Here is an 18,590-nt window from a genome sequence, read left to right on the forward strand (position 1 = left end):
TTGGAAAAAACGCGAATTTTAAATCAAAATCACGATTTCTCATAATAAATATTTGATAAAAAAAAAAATTAACTTGTTTTACCAAACGCCTTTACAATTTAAAAAGTAGTGATTTCAAAAACGCAATTTTTAAAATCGCACTTATTGAAACCGCAGTCTCAAACAATATTAAAGATTCCTTCTAATTTTCTATTAATGTTTTGATAATTGTAATCCATGTATTCTTCCTGCTATTTTTTTCTTTACGCTTTTCATGTTAAACCATGTATACCTATGGGAACAAAGATTTAAAACAAAAATTAAAACATATTTTAATTTCTCTCTATTCTCACATTTTTAAAAATGTATACCTATTGGTATACCTATTTTCATTCAGAGGTCACATGTGACAATTGATTACAATAATAAGTTAAAGATTCATAATCTAATTCGAGATCTGGGAAGGAAAATTCTTCATGAAGAATCATCTAAATATCCAGGAAAACACAGTAGATTATGGTTTCATGAGGATGACTTAAAAGTTCTACACAAATGCATGGTAAGGCACATGCATTTACATTTATAAACACAAGCACATGTACATAATATTCATGTTATGTAGGTACGTATGAGAGATTTTCCTTTTTGCCAATCATGCTTCATAGTTTTGAATAGTGTATTATTATAACTCGTAAGTGATTTACCTTTAAATTCAAAACTTTTCTAAAACAAGTCAGGTAGTTTACAACATTAAAATGGCATGCAATCACGTTTTAAGCAAATCATATAATGTTCAAATCACTTTAGTGTTCTTTTTTAAATTATGGTGAGAATATATAAGCATACCCTAGTTCAAAGTTATTTTAGATTTTCATAAGATGAGGATGTGTGTTGCTAATCCAACTATCTATTTTGCTAGGGATCTGAAACAGTCGAGGGTCTCATCTTAAATCTCTCTGTACTTGAAGATGTACATTTGAAAACTGAAGCATTTACAAATATGAAGAATTTGAGATTGCTCCAAATCAATTCTCTACTTCTTACGGGATCTTATGAATATCTCTCTGAAGAGCTAAAATGGCTTTGTTGGCATAAGTGTCCTTTGAAATTTCTACCACAGAATTTTCATCTAGATAACCTTGTTATTCTTGACATGCAACATAGTAATGTCAAACAAGTTTGGAAGAAGAAGAAAGTATAACAAATCTTACATTGCTTCTCTCTCTCTCTCTCTCTCTCTCTCTAGTCTCTATGTTAATGTTAAATATATAATTAACAAGAAATTTGTTTTTGTTTTTCTTTTATTTATTTTGTTTCACAGATTTTGAACAAGTTGAAGGTTCTTAATCTCAGCAATTCCAAAGATCTCACTAGAGCACCAGACTTCTCACAAGTCCCACAATTGGAGATACTAATACTTGAAGGTTGCACATGCTTGGTTAAGGTTCATGAGTCTATTGGATGTCTAAAAAAACTTGTTTTATTGAATTTCAAGAATTGCATGAACCTCAAGGACCTTCCAAGAAGCATTTTTAACTTAGTATCTCTTGAATCTGTTGACTTGTCTGGTTGTTCAGCACTTGAAAAGTTACCAGAGGTAGGGGAGAATATTATGGATTTAACGAAGCTAATTAGGGATGAAACTCCTATTTATCAACTACCATCCTCCTTTGGTGTTTTGAAGAATCTCAAATATTTATCGTTAGAAGGATGTAGTCGTCTCACTGAATTACCAAACTTCTTACAAGCCCCACATTTGGAGAGACTGGGACTTAAAGGTTGTATGGGTTTGGTTGAGATTCATGAGTCAATTGGATATCTTAGAAGACTTGTTTCATTGAGTTTAAACAATTGTATGAACCTCAAGGACCTTCCAAGAAGCATTTTCAACTTAGAATCTCTTGAATCTTTTGACTTGTCTGGCTGTTCAGCACTTGAAAAATTACCAGAGGGGAATATGATGGATTTAACGAAGCTAATTAGGGATGAAACTCCTATTTATCAACAACCATCCTCCTTTGGTGTTTTGAAGAATCTCAAATATTTATCGTTAGATGGATGTAGTCGTCTCATTGAATTACCAAACTTCTTACAAGCCCCACATCTGGAGATACTGGGACTTCAAGGTTGTATGGGCTTGGTTGAGATTCATGAGTCAATTGGATATCTGAGAAGACTTGTTTCATTGAATTTAAACAATTGTATGAACCTCAAGGACCTTCCAAGAAGCATTTTTAACTTAGAATCTCTTGAATCTTTTGACTTGTCTGGCTGTTCAGCACTTGAAAAATTACCAGAGGGGAATATGATGGATTTAACGAAGCTAATTAGGGATGAAACTCCTATTTATCAACTACCATCCTCCTTTGGTGTTTTGAAGAATCTCAAATATTTATCATTCGATGGATGTAGTAGTCTCACTGAATTACCAAACTTCTTACAAGCCCCACATTTGGAGAGACTTGGACTTAAAGGTTGTATGGGCTTGGTTGAGATTCATGAGTCAATTGGATATCTGAGAAGACTTGTTTCATTGAATTTAACAGATTGTACGAACCTCAAGGACCTTCCAAGAAGCATTTTTAACTTAGAATCTCTTAAAACTTTTGACTTGTGTGGCTGCTCAGCACTTGACAAGTTACCAGAGCAATTGGGAGCTATGATGGATTTAACGAAGCTACTTATGGATGAAACTACTAGTTATCAACAACCATCCTCCTTTGGTGTTTTGAAGAATCTCGAAGATTTATTTTTTGATGGATGTAGTTGTCTCACTGAATTACCGAACTTTTTACAAGCCCCACATCTAAGGAGACTGCGACTTAAAGATTGTACAAGTTTGGTTGAGATTCATGAGTCTATTGGACTTTTAAAGAGACTTGTTCAACTTGATTTAGAAAGATGCAAGAACCTTAGGAATCTTCCTGACAACATTGTTAACTTAAAATCTCTTAAATATTTTTCTGTCTTGCTGCTTAAAACTTGAAAAGTTACCGGAGAAATTCGGCAGTTTGCAAGCTTTAGTGGACCTCCGTGCAAACCAAACTGCTATTAAACAACTACCAATCTCAATTGGTCTTTTGAGGAATCTTGATAAGATATATTTATCTGGATGTGGAGGACCATCCTCATCATTGACATCACCAAAAAGCTCCAACCGCATAAGATTATTACCTTCTATTTCTGGATTATGTTCTTTGACATTTCTAAATCTCAGTGGACAGAATTTGTGTGAAGATGATATTCCCTTTGAATTTGGATGTTTATCTTCACTCATAGAATTGGATTTATCAAGAAACAATTTTCGGAACCTAACTAGTTGCATCAGCTGCCTTCCTAAATTATCTCGTTTCTGTTTGAATGAGTGTATTGCTCTTCAATCAATTTCACTCCCTAGAAGTGTAGTGGAGTTTGAAGCACTTGGTTGCACATCATTGGAAAGAATCTTAAATTTGAAGAACGGGAAATCCAAATATTTTAGCCTGCATAATTGCCACAAACTGATTGAGATTCAAAATTTGAGGAGTTTTGAGTATGTTTTCATGGGAAGGTGCAACAATCTAGCATATGATTTTAAGAAGAGTGTTCTCCAGGTTCTCTCTCTTCTCTTCTCTTCAATCTCTTCTCTACTCTTTTCTTCTCTTCTCTTCTCTCTCTCGTTATATGACGTAAACACTTTTTTACACTTTTTTGAAATAGATGATGTGCAAGGCTAAAGCGCAATATTATGGCACTTCCGTTTGTCTCCCCGACATTGAGATTCCAAATTGGTTTAGCCATCAGACAACCGGTTCTTTAATATCTTTTCGTGTACCTTCGTTTTTCACTGGTCAAATCAGCAATTTGCTTCTATGCGTTGTTTATGCAGCAAACACGGAAGGACCCACAGACTTTGACTTCATGTGCACATGCCGAAATAAAACTAGAAACCCCCAAGACCCCCTCTCGTTGAGGTCTTCTTCAGCTTACTTTGATATCTCTGAAGATCATATATTTGTAGACGTGATGCCATTTAATCGAATTAGATTTGAGATGAAAAGTGGAGACGAAATAGAGGTGTCAGTCGAAGTTATGGTTTTTCCTGGGCAACAGAGTGAAGTGAAGAAGCGTGAAATACAAGTGAAGAAGTGTGGAATCCATCTACTATTTGATGACCCAAATGTTGGAGATGGTGACATCTCTGAAAGTGAGGATCGACGATTGTACAATTGGTACCCATGCCTCACCAAATCCAGACCACAATCCCCCCTCCCAACTATATGGTAGCCACTCCCACACATCCCTTTGATGCTTTTTTTTTTTTTTTTTTTAATGATATAAATTATATAATATATATTTATTAATAAATAATGTTCACATTACTTCTCAAACGTATATTAATGGTTCATCTTGTTTTGCATTGTGATTTGTGCAAGACTTTATTTACAAAATTTTATATTTATAAAATCAAATAAATTTTTTATTCGTTCTTTTTCTTAGTTTCGAGCGGCCGTTGCGGATAAAAAAGCGAATTGGTAAAATGCATGCATGAGAAACCGTTTCCTGCTGTCAATCAAATTCCCTCACAGACCGCATCTGTCTGCCATACGCAGCTCTTGGCTCGCCTACCCAAAGATCAAGCAGACGACTCAAGTCAGAGGAAATTGATTGAACGGAAATGTGGGTATGGAAAAATTGTAAGTAATTTTGTAATTTTTATTTATTTTTGCTTAAAACATTGTAGTCTCTTTGGACAGTGAGGTACTGGGCTACATTTTTAGAGGGTTTAAGTTAATGTTAATTTTATGGCAGCAATTTGTATTGCAGGAAATTGTTTCCTGAATTCTTGTTTCTTCTGGGTTCTCAAATTGCAGGGCTTCCATGATCAAAGTTGACTTTAAGCTATAATAAGTTATATATCCACCTTACTTTGATTGAGGTTTGTTTAATAACAACTTAAGCTATGAGATATTCTTGTACGAAGGTTTCCTTTAAACTACTTTCACTAGAGTTATTGGTATCCACGCAATCACCTTTCTTGAAAAAGGTTCTGTATTTGCTTCGAGGAATCATTACAACTGTTATTGTCACAAAAAACCATTGTAGACTTGCAAAACATGTTTCGAGGAAATATTGAGTAAACTGTTCTTGGATTCACAGGCAAAAGAGATATAATCTTCCTTTGATGATCGTCTCAGGCACTATGCTACTAAACGTACAGTTGAAAAAGGTAAGAGATGCATGAATAATATGAAGAATTTGTTTGTCTTAAAGATGCTCCAATGGATTATGTATTGCACATTCTCATATTGTAAGTTTTCGTTTAATCTTTATTGTTGAAGATTATGTTGTCAATTGTTAAAGGTAAAATCCAAAAGGAACTATTTTTCTCTGAAGGGAAGTTGGGGTTTCTTCTAATGATATGTTAGCCTCTCTCACTAGCAACAATGGGGATATTGTACAACTGTGGACATTGCAATTTCCTATTCTGGAAAAGATAGTCCGAAATATATCAACAAGCTCTCTCCAACTCTTCGAACAATTTGCTGGGAAATTCTGGAAATCTTTATGCAGCTTTTGAAATCTTTTTGTAGGTTCTTAGGAAAGACAGGATTTGCTTTTGTTCCCCCCTTCCCCCTTTATTATAATGTCTTCAAGCATCAATCAAGTTGGATTTCAGTACTTGTATAATATTTAGCTAAATTTTGTCAATTCTAAGTCTTGCCTCCTATTTTTCTGATTAGGTTTTCCATTGGACACCATAATGTTTTGTTATATCACATTTCTATACTAAATTGGTTCATTTTTGCTTTTTGGCTCTGCATGTTTTTCTTATTCATATTTAAATTGGTAGGCATGGTTTGAAATCAGCATAGGCATTATAATGCGTTACTATTCGTGTTAGGATTGGTGTTGACAAGTGGTTACTTGTTCCTTCCATGTAGGATGTGTTTTCCATTGGTGATTGCAATGGGTTTCTTGAAAGTACTGGAAAACCAACCCTTCCAGCTTTTGCTCACGTAAGTTACTTATATGAACAACTTTTGTTATATAGATATTAGCAATCTTCTTTTGGCAAACTATTAAAGTCAGAGATATCCCAGATGACTGCAGATTTGTGTTATTTGCATATTTCATGAATAAATAATATCCACATCACACATGTTTTGGAAGGTCAAGATAAGATGATTTTTTGTTCTGTTACATTAAATTTAGGGTCTGACTTAAGTCTTTGTACTGCAAACCTCAAGGAGCTATCCCCATTACAAAATAGTGTGATGCTTGATATCTGTTGATATGCAAACATAACTAAATATGCTATTATATTTCTCTTTGGCCGGCAATTTTGGTATTGGCTCTTTAATATGCCTCCTTTTGAGTTTTCAGGGTTGCAGAGTGACAGGAGAAATATCTATTGCATCTATTAAATAGGATTGGTAACGCTGGTGGAGGTCATGCCAATGGAGCAAATGACATGGAACTCGAAGATCCATTTGTTTACAAGCATTTTGGAAGCATGGCAACCATTGGCAAATACAATGCTCAATCTCGTAGGTCTTAGGCAGAGCAAGGTGAGTTTCTAATCACTCCTGGGCCTCATCTGAGATATTAAGTTAAATTGGACCATGGACTGATGCAACAACACTTTTGCAGGAGGCCAAAGGATTATCCATGGCAGGATTTTTCAGTTGGCTTATTTGGCGGTCAGCATATTTGACTCGTGTTTTTAAGCTGGAGGAACAGATTTTATGTGGCAATCAACTGGCTTATACAACCTTGGTGTTTGATCGTGACATTTGCAGAATCTAGATTTTGGAATTAAAGGTATCTTTATCTTCGTGATAGCTGGATGGCTGGTTTGCGGAGTGTATACTACTGCAGTTAGGCCTGTTAAAGTTATATTTTTGGTTACTACTTTCAGGTAAGCAGTCATGGCACGTTTCCTTGGGATATGTTGAGCAGAGTGCAAATGAGTATGTCGACTGCCTTCATGGTGTGAGTCCATTTGAATTCGAAGATTTGATAATAATGGACGTTTTTCTGGCACAGGCGTGAAGTGAAGAATACAGTGAACATGACTACGATGAATACCTATTGTTGTTTTTGTTTTACTCCCATAACAACCCACATACTTTTCTTAATAAAGTTTAGGTGCAGCTTATATGATACATACAATTAAGATTTTTTTTGATTTGACCTCCCATGTATCTGTTGTTCGTTCATATTGAAGTTGGCTGTTGTTTTTAAGCCCTGTTTTAGTTTCTTCAAGTATCATCTATTCTCCCCAGCTTTTGGAATTGATACTTGTCATGAGTCCTTGTACTTTTAATAAGGTTATATAGATGGCATATATTGCACAGAGCTCCTCCTGGCCCCAAAATTGCTTCAGCAGAAAATAAGAAAGGTGTCCATACAGAGTGCATTTTGGAAATCCCCACATGCTGTTAGAGCAATAACTTCTAATTGGATATGTATTTTTGTGCTCCTTTTCTACTGATCTTATGTTTCTTGATTGCCCCATTTTGTGATCCTTATATGGTTGAGCAGGTAACTTTTATATATATGTTTGCTCCTTTTCTCACAAAATTAATGCTCCTGCGAAGGGAAAATTTATTGCATTTGCATAAAATAGTCATTATGCAAAAAGTTGTTGGTAGAGGTCAGTTTTTATGGTTTTGTTGACGAGATATTGTTGATATCTAATGAAAGACTTGAACCATTCAATGAGGCGTCTTTGGACAATTGATTCATATCAAGAACAAAAGTGATCTCCGATTGGAAGTGCATGTTCAATTGGTTTTATCATGACAATTCAATCCCCCATGCTCAATTCTCTTGATGCCTAGGCCTAGCTAGCCTTTTCTTATCTTTTGGAAATTAATAAATTAGCCCATGTGTTGTCACGTCCTACAGTGGAGAGACCTCAATTGAAGAGGGAAGAGGGAAGAGGGAAGAAGAGGGACATCAATTTCATTGACCAAAATGGACAGCTAGGATGCACCACGCGGAGGGCTATTCATGCGTGAAACGTGGCACCCGCATTTGGAAAATTCCACTCCTATCTTGAGATTATCTTCAGTTCAGTTAAATAAGCATTTTTAATTTTTCAATTTGCTTTAAAAAAACATGAAAACAGCATACTAAATCATAAACATCTATATCAAAACCAAAAGCAGTGAAAAGAATATATGACCATGTCTTGTGAGAAACATGATTAAACGCTATATATGATTAAACGCTCAGAAATTCTTCAACCACTATATTTTTTTTCTTATCTTTTTCAATTACAAGTCACTCTTTATCATATTCAATTATGTTTAATAATTCTTTTACATTATTCAAATCCAAAGTAGTTGAGAGTTGCAATTTCATAATTTTTTTAATAATCCTCTCTCCCTCTCTCCTTGACTTTCCCTCCTCTCAAGCCAAAATCTCTCCTCCAATTAAAAAAAAAAAAAAAAAAAAAAAAAAAATCAATCTGGAAACTCGCATTATGAGGAGGATAAATATATTTTCTTTCATTCAGAAAATTAAAGTATTTATAGAAATAGTCAACTTCTGTATTGTGTACGAACGCGTCGACTTAGAAATTATGTTTAATAATTAATTCGCATTATTCAAATCAAAATTGTTTGAGCAAGTTATGTTTTTACGAAGACTTTCAACCCAAAAATGAAGCCGCAAATGAAGACGGTACCCTTTTCAAGCATTTTTTAAAAACATTCAAATCCTATATATATATATTTAATTTACTTATTCAATTGATGATAGGGTTTAACTTTAGACTTTCTAACTTCAACTACAATCCAACTCTCTTTCTGCTTGCCTTGACTTTTTTTTTTTTTTTTTTTTTTTTTTTCAATATAATGGAGAAATAATGTTTTAAAAATCAGCAAAAATAAAATATGAAATTATTAGAAAGTTGAGATATTAGCCCATGCCACTAATATATCCATTAAAGAATCATCATCATCATCGTCGTGTCCTCTTTAGTAGCGTGAGCTTAGAGGATCCAAAAATATATAACTGAGGAAGAAAAAGAATGAATTGTCATCAAAAGAAATTGGATTTTGATATATGTTCAGTAAATGATCTTTCTCATTTTTCAATTTACTTTCCAAAAATATCCTCCTCTTAAGTTGCCCAATATGCCTCATTTTTCAGTCCAATCAAACTCGACCACAAGAAGCATCTTGTCTTCCATGGCTACTCCAACCATTTCATCATCTTCTGAATCTGGTTGGGATTACGATGTCTTTCTAAGTTTCAGAGGTGAAGACACCCGCAAGAACTTCACTGATCATCTTTACTCTGCCTTGGTGGGACAAGGAATCATCACCTTCCGAGATGACAAGGAGCTTTCAAAAGGAGAGAATATCTCTACCAAACTTGTCAACGTGATTCGAAGATCAAGGATTTCTATTGTGGTTTTCTCCAAAGGCTATGCTTCTTCCAAGTGGTGTCTTGATGAGCTTGTGGAAATTGTGCACTGTAAGAATATCATAGACCACGCTAATCTTCTTCCCATCTTTTATCACGTGAACCCCTCGGATGTTCGAAATCAGACTGGAACTTTTGCTAAAGCTTTTGCTAGGCATGAAAAGCAGTTTCAAACAAGTATGGAGAGGGTGCAAAGCTGGAGAGTAGCCCTTACTGAAGCTACGAATTGTTCTGGGTGGGATCTAGAAAGCGCTGCAAAAGGGTATTATGCTATAGACTCTTGTACTTTTTCATTCATTTCTTTGATTTCTTTTTTCTGTTGGTTTCTTTTCTTTTCTTTTAATCTTAGCAAAAAAAAAAAAAAAAAAAAAAGATAAATAGTAACATTAAGCTAAATAGACCACAAGGGTGGTGGTTGAGTTGGTAGAAGAATTCCTTTCATCCTAGTGGTCGAGTGTTCGAATCCGCTTGCGGTAGTAGATGCGTGGACCAGATGCTACTTTGAAGGGGCTCTACTGGCTCACACCTTTGTGGGGTTGTGGTAACGGGCTCGCCTTCCCAGGCAGTAGCTATGGCTCAAACCGGACATTCCACAGCGGGTGGGAACTCCGATGGTAACGCCCAAGGGGGAAAACTACATTGGTCGCCCTTCCCACCTTTTTAATTAGAAAAAAAAAAAAAGAAGCTAAATAGATCGAAGAGAATTAGTATTTGAGTTGAATCAGTTGATGGTTACCTCGTGGCTATTCTATCAATATATCAAGATCATGCCATTTAGAGACAAAAATTTTTTTTCCTAGAATTATCAAGTCTAGGATTGCTTTTTAGATAAAATATCGTACACTTGAGAGGAATGATATTGTAAATTTGTAATGGCATGTCAAAATTTTTTGACGTGTTTATTTAGCGACATCAAAAATTATTGACGTGGCAAACATGAGTTACTGTTTGCCACATCAATGAAGTCCCTGTTTTTTGTAGTGATACTTTGCATGAAACAGTTAATGAATTTTTCTACCGGAAGAAAAAATTGTTTCATGGCAGGTCAATAGGAGAAGAAATTATATAGAAATATATTTAAATGATTATTATCAATAAATTTGATAAAACCTACTTGTTTTGTCATGGTGTATTAGCCTTAAATGATTGAGATGATAACATCCTTATGTTGTCTATGAGTCATAATTTTATTTCTTTTCCTCTGCATGTTCTTATTTTATTGTTTTTCATTTGAATTATAATGATTAGGTATGAATCGAGATTGATCCAAGAGATTATTGAAGAAGTTTTGTGTAGAGTGAACCCCGTCCGCTTGGATGTTGCCATACACCCAGTAGGAATACAATCTCGTGTTGAAGACATAAAAGCTTTATTAAATCTTGGAACAAATAACATTCGCATTGTGGGCTTCTATGGGATGGGTGGAATTGGAAAAACAACCCTAGCGAAAGCTGTCTATAACGAAATATGTCATGGATTTCAAGGAAGCAGCTTTCTATTAAATGTTAAAGAAAAATCAAAAGAGTCCAATGGTTTGGTTCATTTGCAAGAACAACTTCTTTATGATATCTTGCACAAGAAGAACTGGAATGTTTACAATGTTGATAGAGGGATAACTTTGATTAAGGAAAGAATTCAAGGAAAAAAAGTTCTTGTTGTTCTTGATGATGTGGATCACTTAGACCAATTACACGCATTAGTTGGAAACTTCAAGTTGTTTGGTCTAGGAAGTAGACTCATTGCAACAACTAGAGACGAACATTTGCTAAATCTACTTAAAGTAGATGAAAAATGTAAGGTTCAAGAATTGAATCATCGAGAGTCTCTTCGACTTTTCAAGTGGCATGCCTTCAAGATGACCCACCGAATAAAAGAATACATGGATCTTTCAGTTAGTATAGTGAAGTATACTGGAGGACTTCCCTTGGCTCTTGTGGTTTTGGGTTCTTCTCTATTTGAAAAAAGTGTTGACGTATGGAAAAGCAAATTGAAAAAATTACAAAAAATTCCTGACACAGAGATTCAGACCAAACTGAAAATTAGCTACGATTCATTGGATGATGTTGTGACAAAGGACATATTCCTTGATATTGCATGTTTCTTTATCGGTATGGAGAAAGAATATGTCATCAAAATACTGGATGAATGTGATTTATTTGCAAATGATGGACTCAAAATTCTCATTCAAAGGTCCCTTGTGACAATTGATGATAATAAGTTGAGGATGCATGATCTAATTCGAGATATGGGGAGAGGGATTGTTCTTGCAGAATCACCTCGTAATCCAGGAAAACGAAGTAGATTGTGGTTCCACGAGGATATCTTAAATGTACTAAGCCAACATATGGTAAGAGGTACATGCATTTATATATACACAAGTGCACACATACATCAATACATAATATAAGTTAGTATGCATGAGAATTTTTAGTTTTATCTTTTTGCCAAGCATACATCAATACATAATATAAGTTAGTATGCATGAGAATTTTTAGTTTTATCTTTTCACCAAGCATGCATCATAATTTGAATAATATATCAACATATCTTGTAACTAAATGATCTTAAATTCTCTAAATCAAGTCAACAATTGATACTTCACAACATTTCAAAGGTACACAATCACGTTTTAAACAACTTTAATTATGTCTAAGGGTCTGTTTGGATTTGTGATTTCAAAAAGTGTGATTTAAAAATAGCAATTCTAAAATGTGCTATTTGAAAACATGATTTTTAAAAAAGCTGTTAAGCGTTTAGCAAAATTTCAATTTGGTCTTTAAAATCACAATTTAACCTTTAAAATTGTTCGTTTTCAAAAAAGTACTTCGTTACCTTTTTAAATCGCAATTTTTGTAAGAATGCAATCCCAAACAATTTATTTTCTGTGATTTGGTTTAAAATCACACTTTTTGTCTATCAAATCGCTATGTGAAACGCATCCTAAATTACTTTAGTATTTTTTTTTTAAAATATATATATCATGAAAATATATTGGACTACTCTAGTTCAAAGTTATTCTAGCTTTACACATGATGAGGACATGTGTTACTCATCAAACCTTTTATTTTGCCAGGGTTCAAAAAAAGTGGAGGGTCTCATCTTTAATCTCCCTGTGCCTGAAGATCTACATTTGATCACTGAAGGATTTGCAAATATGAATAATTTGAGATTGCTCCAAATCAATGATGTACATCTCATTGGATCTTATGAATATCTTCCTAAAAAGCTAAAATGGCTTTGTTGGCATAAGTGCCCTCTGGAATCTCTGCCACAAAATTTTCATCTAGAGAATCTTGTTATTCTTGACATGCAACATAGTTATGTCGAACAAGTTTGGAAGGAGAAAAAAGTAAAACAAATCTTACATTATTGTTGTTGTTGTTGTTGTTGTTTTTGTTTTTTTTGTTTTTGTTTTTTTTTTATCTCTCTCTCTCCCCGTTAATGTTAAATGTATAACTAATAAGAACTTTTTTTCTTTCTTTATTTTGTTTTCACAGAATTTCAACAAGTTGAAGGTCCTTAATTTGAGCAATTGCAAATGTCTCACCACATTACCAAACTTCTCACAAGGCTCACAATTGGAGATATTAATACTTGAAGGTTGTACAAGCTTGGTTCAGGTTCATGAGTCCATTAGTTATCTCAAAAGACTTGTTTCATTGAATTTAAAGAATTGCACAAATCTAAAAGACCTTCCAAGAAGCATTTTTAACTTAGAATCTCTTGAAACTCTTGACTTGTCTGGCTGCTTAGCACTTGAAAAATTACCAGAGCAACTACCATCATCCTTTGGTGTTTTGAAGAATCTTAAAACTTTATCATTATATGGATGTAGTCGTCTCATTAAATTACCAAACTTCCTACAAGTCCCACATCTAAAGAGTTTGGTACTTGAAGGTTGTACAAGCTTGGTTGAGATTCATGATTCCATTGAACTTCTAAAAGGACTTGTTTTGCTGGATTTACAAAGATGCGAGAGCCTTAGGAATCTTCCAAGTAGCATTTCTAACTTAGAATCTCTTGAAACTCTTGACTTGTCTGGTTGTTTAGCACTTAAAAAATTACCAGAGCAACTACCATCCTCCTTTGGCCTTTTGAAGAATCTCAAAACTGTATCATTACGTGAATGTAGTCGTCTCACCAAATTACCAAACTTACAATCCCCACATCTAGAGAGACTGATACTTGAAGGTTGTACAAGCTTGGTTGAGATTCACGAGTCTATTGGACTTCTAAAAAGACTTGTTTTACTGAATTTACAAAGTTGTAAGAAGCTTAAGAATCTTCCAAATAGCATTTCTAACTTGGAATCTCTTGAAACTCTTAACTTGTGGAAGTGCTATAGTCTTGAAAAGTTACCGGAGCAATTGAAAAATATGACGGCTTTAAAAGAGCTAGATGCGGGGCTCACTGCTATTAAGCAAGTACCATCCTCCTTTAGGCTTTTGAATAATCTCGAAAGTTTAAGATTTTTTGGATGTGTATGTCTCATCGAATCACCAGAGTTCTCAGAAACCTCATGTCTAAAGGAACTGTCATTTGAGGGTTGTACAAGCTTGGTTGAGATTCACGAGTCCATTGGACATCTAAAAGGACTTAAATCACTTAATTTAGGAAGGTGCAAGAAGCTTAGGAATCTTCCAATTAGTAGCATTTCTAACTTAGAATCTCTTAAAGTTCTTATGCTGTCTGTCTGCATAGAACTTGACAAGTTACCAAAACAATTGGAGAACATGAAGGCCTTATGGAAATTGACTGCATACGGAATTCGCATTGGATCTGGAGGACCAAAATCGTCCTTGCGTCTTTTGAGTACTCTCAATGTTTTAACATTACATGGATGTGGAGGACCGATATCATCCAAAAGCTCAGACCGCATGAGTTTGTTACCGATCTCTGAATTATGTTCATTGACAGAACTAGATCTTAGTGACCGCAATTTGTCTGAAGATGAGTTTCTTGAATTTAAATGTTTATCTTCACTCAAAAGGTTGAATTTATCAAGAAACAACTTTCGTAACCTACCTAATTGCATTAGCTGCCTTCCCAAATTACAGCATTTGGATTTGAATGAGTGTACTACTCTTCAATCAATTTCACTTCCCAGAAATGTAATAGTTTTGGGAGCAAATGGGTGCACATCATTGGAAAGAATCTCAATTCTGACCAACCAGAGTTCAGGATCTTCTGACCTTGATAATCCGGACATACTGGATAAGATTTCCTCATCTTTTTACCTTGACAATTGCCACAAATTGGTTGATGTTCAAAATTTGGAGAGTTTGCGATGTGTACCGACTACTATTCGCATGGGAAGCTGCAACAATCTATCATCTGATTTCAGGGAGAGTGTTTTACAGGTTCTCTCTCTTTCTCTTCTTCTCCTTTTCTCTCTCTCATTCTCATTTTAACACATTTTATGACACAAACACATTTTTTTGAAATAGATGATGTGCAGCATGACACTTAACGTTAGTTGCGTTCTCCTCCCCGGAAGTGAGATTCCAAATTGGATTAGCCATCAGGCAATGGGTTCTTCAGTATCCTTCCGGGTGCCTCCGTTTATGGATGGTAAAATCGGCAAGGTGGTTTTATGCATTGTTTATGCAGTAAACAAGGAAACAGCAGAGTTGGGTCTTGGGGGTTTGTTCAGATGGAGATTATGTAATAAAAGTTCAGATGGAGACCAGTCCAACAATTGGGGCGACTGGGATGTCGTGGGACAAACTTCGGCTTATTTTGATATCTTGGAAGATCATATGGTTGCACAAGTGAGGGCTGATTCACTCTGGAGACGAAATAGAAGGAAGATGAAAGTTGGAGACGAAATAGAGGTCGCCTTCGATCTACAAATGTGGGGTATTAATGGAAGTATTGATCCGCAAATTATGTGTGGAATTGATCGACAAATTATGGAAGTGAAGAGGTGTGGAGTCCATCTACTGGTTGATGAGCGTTACCCAATTGTTAGAGATGACGGCATCTCTGAAAGTGAGGATATATTCATGACAATCTGATTCCCGTGCTCAATGCTCTTGATGCCTAGCTTTTTCTTTATCTTTAATTTGGAAATTAATAAATAAAGATGATATTGCCATTGATCTTGAGAGATTATATATATTCACTCCAGTTTTTGGATTTATCATACAACAACTTCCGCAACCTACCTTATTGCATAAGTCTCCTTCCAAAATTAAAATTTTTGACATTAAATCACTGTATGTCTCTTCAATCAATTTCAGGACTCCCTGTAATTGTAGTGAGCCTACTTGCATTTGGCTGCTCGTCAATGAAAAGACTCTCGATTTTTCTATTTAATAAATTGTTTAGTAAATGTGTTCGTTTCAGTTTCCTCCCTGGTAGTAAAATTCCAAATTGGTTCACCCATCAGAGAATTGGATATTCAATACCTTTTGATGTTCCTTCAATATCATCTCATGTACCTTCACTTTCAGAGGATGTAGTTTACATACGATTTATTTGAACTGTTTATGCAAAGGAGGACGTATCGGATCGGTTGATAAAAATTTGCGTGACTGTTGATAAGAAAAGTAGAGGCTACCGCGCGACAGGTTATATATTGTGCCTGCAAGTTGCAACTGCACAATATATATATACTGCCATACTGGCCTAATATTTCTCAAAAAGAATAGATGATCTGAGACTTCGTCTTCAGAGATCCATCCATGTCGGAATAAATCAACGTTCCACATTGAGTACTGTAGAAAGAGAAGGCTCGTATCGTCAAAAGAAGTTCCATTTTCACTCGTTAATTAACAAAAAGCAATAATGAGAACACATCTTTCGAGTCAAAAAAACAAACGCCGACGAAAGATGGTAAGAAAGTGCATGAGAGAGTTCAATATAAAGTTGAATTAATATGATTGCAATAAGGAATCAAAAGGGTTTTAAATCTTCTTCTTTTTTGGTTTCACCGAGATAATTAAATAGGAGAAAACAATACAAGCTTTTTTCTGATTATTTTAAGGGAAAATTACAATTTATTTCTCTAAAGTTGATAACGCTTTTCAATTTAAACATCAAAGTTTCAATTTTTATAATTCACCACCACAAAGTTTCAATTTTTTTTTTTTTTTCAATTCGACCAATATTATTTCAAAATTTTTATATTATTCCTGATTTTTATTTTTATTTTTTTATTTTTTTTGAAAAAAAAAAACAAATTTAAAGGTGCTAAAATACCAGATGGCCAAAGTTTTGGATACATTTTTGGGGAACCCACGGTCTAACAATTGAGATAATCATTTTTTTGGGGGATAAACCTCATCGATCTCAGCGTTTGAGAAAGTTGTAGAGAGAGAGTAAAAGGTTTCAAACTAAGTTTTTGAAAATGGACGCAATATTTCAACTTTAGAATGGGAAAGCAGCCTCCACGCAATCAGTCATCACCACCGACCCAGCTGTGGATGATCTTTTCCTTTATCTAAAGACTAACAAGTAAAAGCAAATTAAAGAGAGCTCCTACAAATTTCGCGGAGCTTAAAAAAATTTTTGTTTCGTATGAAAAAGTTAAAAAAAAATTAAAAAAAAATTGTTTTGTAGTGATTTTTTATTTGAATAATAATAAAAAATAATTGATATGATATAAAAAGTAAGAATATTGTAATTAATTTTAAAAAAAATAGTATGGACTTTTTTTAGTCATTTGGCAAACACACCCACTAATCTACTCATCAACAACTTTATCCACGAGAAGACAACCTCAATCCCCCGGACACTGTGTTTAGGAGCTCAGCCTACTTTTCTCTAAATCAAGTGAGAATAATTTTGTTTAAATCGGTCAATAAATTTATTATGTGTTTTTTTCTCTGACTTTTTTAATTAATATGGAAGAAATGTATAGTCTTATTAAAAAATTATAAACTTCTCACATATTTAAAAAATAAGTGATAATACTATAGATTCGGTTAAAGAAAACTTCTCCCTTCCAAATTTTTTTAAAAAATTCTGTTTATTCTTAAACCCCCTCCTAATTCTTGCTTCTGCTATAAATCACCATATTTGAAGTTAATAGGTGTAATTATTGAAGCTCAAAGGTTGCATAATATAAAAAAAGTCCAATTATTGAACCAATCAATAGATGGTGACATCCAGTCCTATTTACTCTTATTACACAATCTTTCAACTTGTTAAGGAAACCAAAATCTTTACCACAAGAGCCATCTCCTTGAATCTAAGAAAACTCGACTCGAATCAGTGGTTGCAAATAATTGTGTTGTCTATGCAACGTTTATTCATCTCACTACTGCAAAACGTGTTCTCCGTTTCCTTAAGGGCGCCACACCTACTTTTGGGTTACATTATACAAGACTCTTTGCAACTTAATGATTATTGTGATTTTGATTGGGCAGGTAGTCCAGATGACAGAAAGTTTACTACAGGTTATGACATTTATCTTGGTCTATGCCTCATTTCTTGGATTGCTAAGAAACAAACAGTTGTGGCCAAATCTAGCACAAAGGCTGAGTATCGGTCCATGACACTTGCTGTTGCTAAAATGTATTGGACTTGCGTGCTATTTCAAGAGTTAAAAGGTCCCTCTCGTTCACACCCCATGCTTATGGGTTGATGGTATTAGTGCTCTCTCTCCTCTAATCATGTATTTCATGTCTGAACGAAATACATTGAAGTGAATTATCACCTTATTAGAGAAAATTTTTAACAAGGATATTCTTGCTCGGTACATTTCCACTCATGCTCAACCATCCGATATTTTCGCCAAAGGTTTATCTCGGGACGCATTTCTTTTCCTAGGAGACAAGTTGCTGGTCTTTTCTCACCCAACAACTTGACGGAGAATGTCAACGGCATAGAGCCCTGCAAGTCAAACATTGATACTGCAAGTCAAACATTGCTGCTCCAGAAATCAAGCCATGATTAAAGCTGCCATTTCATTCTCCTTGTTTTATGCTAATGTACACAATAGCCTTAGACGTAGCTAGTTGTCTCCTTTCGAAGCTTTGTTCGGCAATGAAATGAAAAAAAAAAGTAGAACAGTATTGTAACAGATTTAATTAATATGAGATAAAAAAGTAAGAATATTTTGTATAAAAAAGTAAAAAAATTATTTTATAGTGATTTTTTTATTTGAATAATAATAAAAAGTGATTGATGTTATGTAAAAAGTAAGAATATTAGGATTGACTTTGAGAAGAATTTTTTGAGTATTT

General features: G+C 34.5%; 3 protein-coding genes and 1 long non-coding RNA gene across 6 annotated transcripts in view; all 4 read left to right on the forward strand.

Annotated features, from left to right (window-relative positions):
• LOC132162961 (disease resistance protein RPV1-like) overlaps positions 1 to 2,642 on the forward strand; it is a 6,302-nt gene extending 3,660 nt beyond the window's left edge. The window contains exons 4-5 of the mRNA XM_059573169.1: positions 1,301 to 2,506; positions 2,607 to 2,642. Of these exons, the coding sequence (XP_059429152.1) occupies positions 1,301 to 2,506; positions 2,607 to 2,642 (1,242 nt within the window). The remainder of the gene's footprint in view (positions 1 to 1,300; positions 2,507 to 2,606) is intronic.
• A 289-nt stretch (positions 2,643 to 2,931) lies between these two features.
• LOC132164443 (disease resistance protein RPS4B-like) lies at positions 2,932 to 4,891 on the forward strand. Its single transcript, XM_059574957.1, has 4 exons — positions 2,932 to 3,572; positions 3,679 to 4,241; positions 4,459 to 4,655; positions 4,786 to 4,891. Exons 1-3 carry the CDS (start codon positions 3,522 to 3,524, stop codon positions 4,508 to 4,510), a joined length of 666 nt encoding a protein of 221 aa, XP_059430940.1. The 5' UTR covers positions 2,932 to 3,521; the 3' UTR covers positions 4,511 to 4,655; positions 4,786 to 4,891.
• Positions 4,892 to 5,118: 227 nt separating this feature from the next.
• Positions 5,119 to 7,394, forward strand: LOC132164444 (uncharacterized). 3 transcript variants are annotated; one of them, XR_009438379.1, is made up of 5 exons: positions 5,119 to 5,188; positions 5,904 to 5,978; positions 6,346 to 6,530; positions 6,613 to 6,783; positions 6,881 to 7,394. It is a non-coding gene; the product is annotated as an uncharacterized LOC132164444 (long non-coding RNA). The 3 variants fall into 3 exon arrangements; XR_009438378.1 differs by lacking the exon at positions 5,119 to 5,188 and adding an exon at positions 5,572 to 5,626; XR_009438377.1 differs by lacking the exon at positions 5,119 to 5,188 and having other exon boundaries at positions 5,816 to 5,978.
• A 1,767-nt stretch (positions 7,395 to 9,161) lies between these two features.
• On the forward strand, positions 9,162 to 17,989 carry LOC132162962 (TMV resistance protein N-like). Its single transcript, XM_059573170.1, has 6 exons — positions 9,162 to 9,661; positions 10,648 to 11,746; positions 12,473 to 12,748; positions 12,897 to 14,759; positions 14,847 to 15,390; positions 17,772 to 17,989. The coding sequence occupies exons 1-6, from the start codon at positions 9,162 to 9,164 to the stop codon at positions 17,987 to 17,989; spliced, it is 4,500 nt and encodes a 1,499-aa protein (XP_059429153.1).
• The last annotated feature ends 601 nt before the right edge of the window (positions 17,990 to 18,590 follow it).

The sequence above is a fragment of the Corylus avellana genome, chromosome ca10 (genome assembly GCF_901000735.1).
Source record: "Corylus avellana chromosome ca10, CavTom2PMs-1.0".
NCBI lineage: Eukaryota > Viridiplantae > Streptophyta > Magnoliopsida > Fagales > Betulaceae > Corylus > Corylus avellana.

What these genes read in the sequence shown, in the direction of transcription:
- LOC132164443 (XM_059574957.1), top strand. Translation starts at nt 3,522, where the DNA reads ATGGGAAGGTGCAACAATCTAGCATATGATTTTAAGAAGAGTGTTCTC. An exon ending in TTAAGAAGAGTGTTCTCCAG is followed by an intron (nt 3,573 to 3,678) that starts GTTCTCTCTCTT and finishes TTTTTGAAATAG; the next exon opens with ATGATGTGCAAGGCTAAAGC. An exon ending in TCCCCCCTCCCAACTATATG is followed by an intron (nt 4,242 to 4,458) that starts GTAGCCACTCCC and finishes TCTTTTTCTTAG; the next exon opens with TTTCGAGCGGCCGTTGCGGA.
- LOC132162962 (XM_059573170.1), top strand. Translation starts at nt 9,162, where the DNA reads ATGGCTACTCCAACCATTTCATCATCTTCTGAATCTGGTTGGGATTAC. An exon ending in CTAGAAAGCGCTGCAAAAGG is followed by an intron (nt 9,662 to 10,647) that starts GTATTATGCTAT and finishes TATAATGATTAG; the next exon opens with GTATGAATCGAGATTGATCC. An exon ending in ATGTACTAAGCCAACATATG is followed by an intron (nt 11,747 to 12,472) that starts GTAAGAGGTACA and finishes TTATTTTGCCAG; the next exon opens with GGTTCAAAAAAAGTGGAGGG.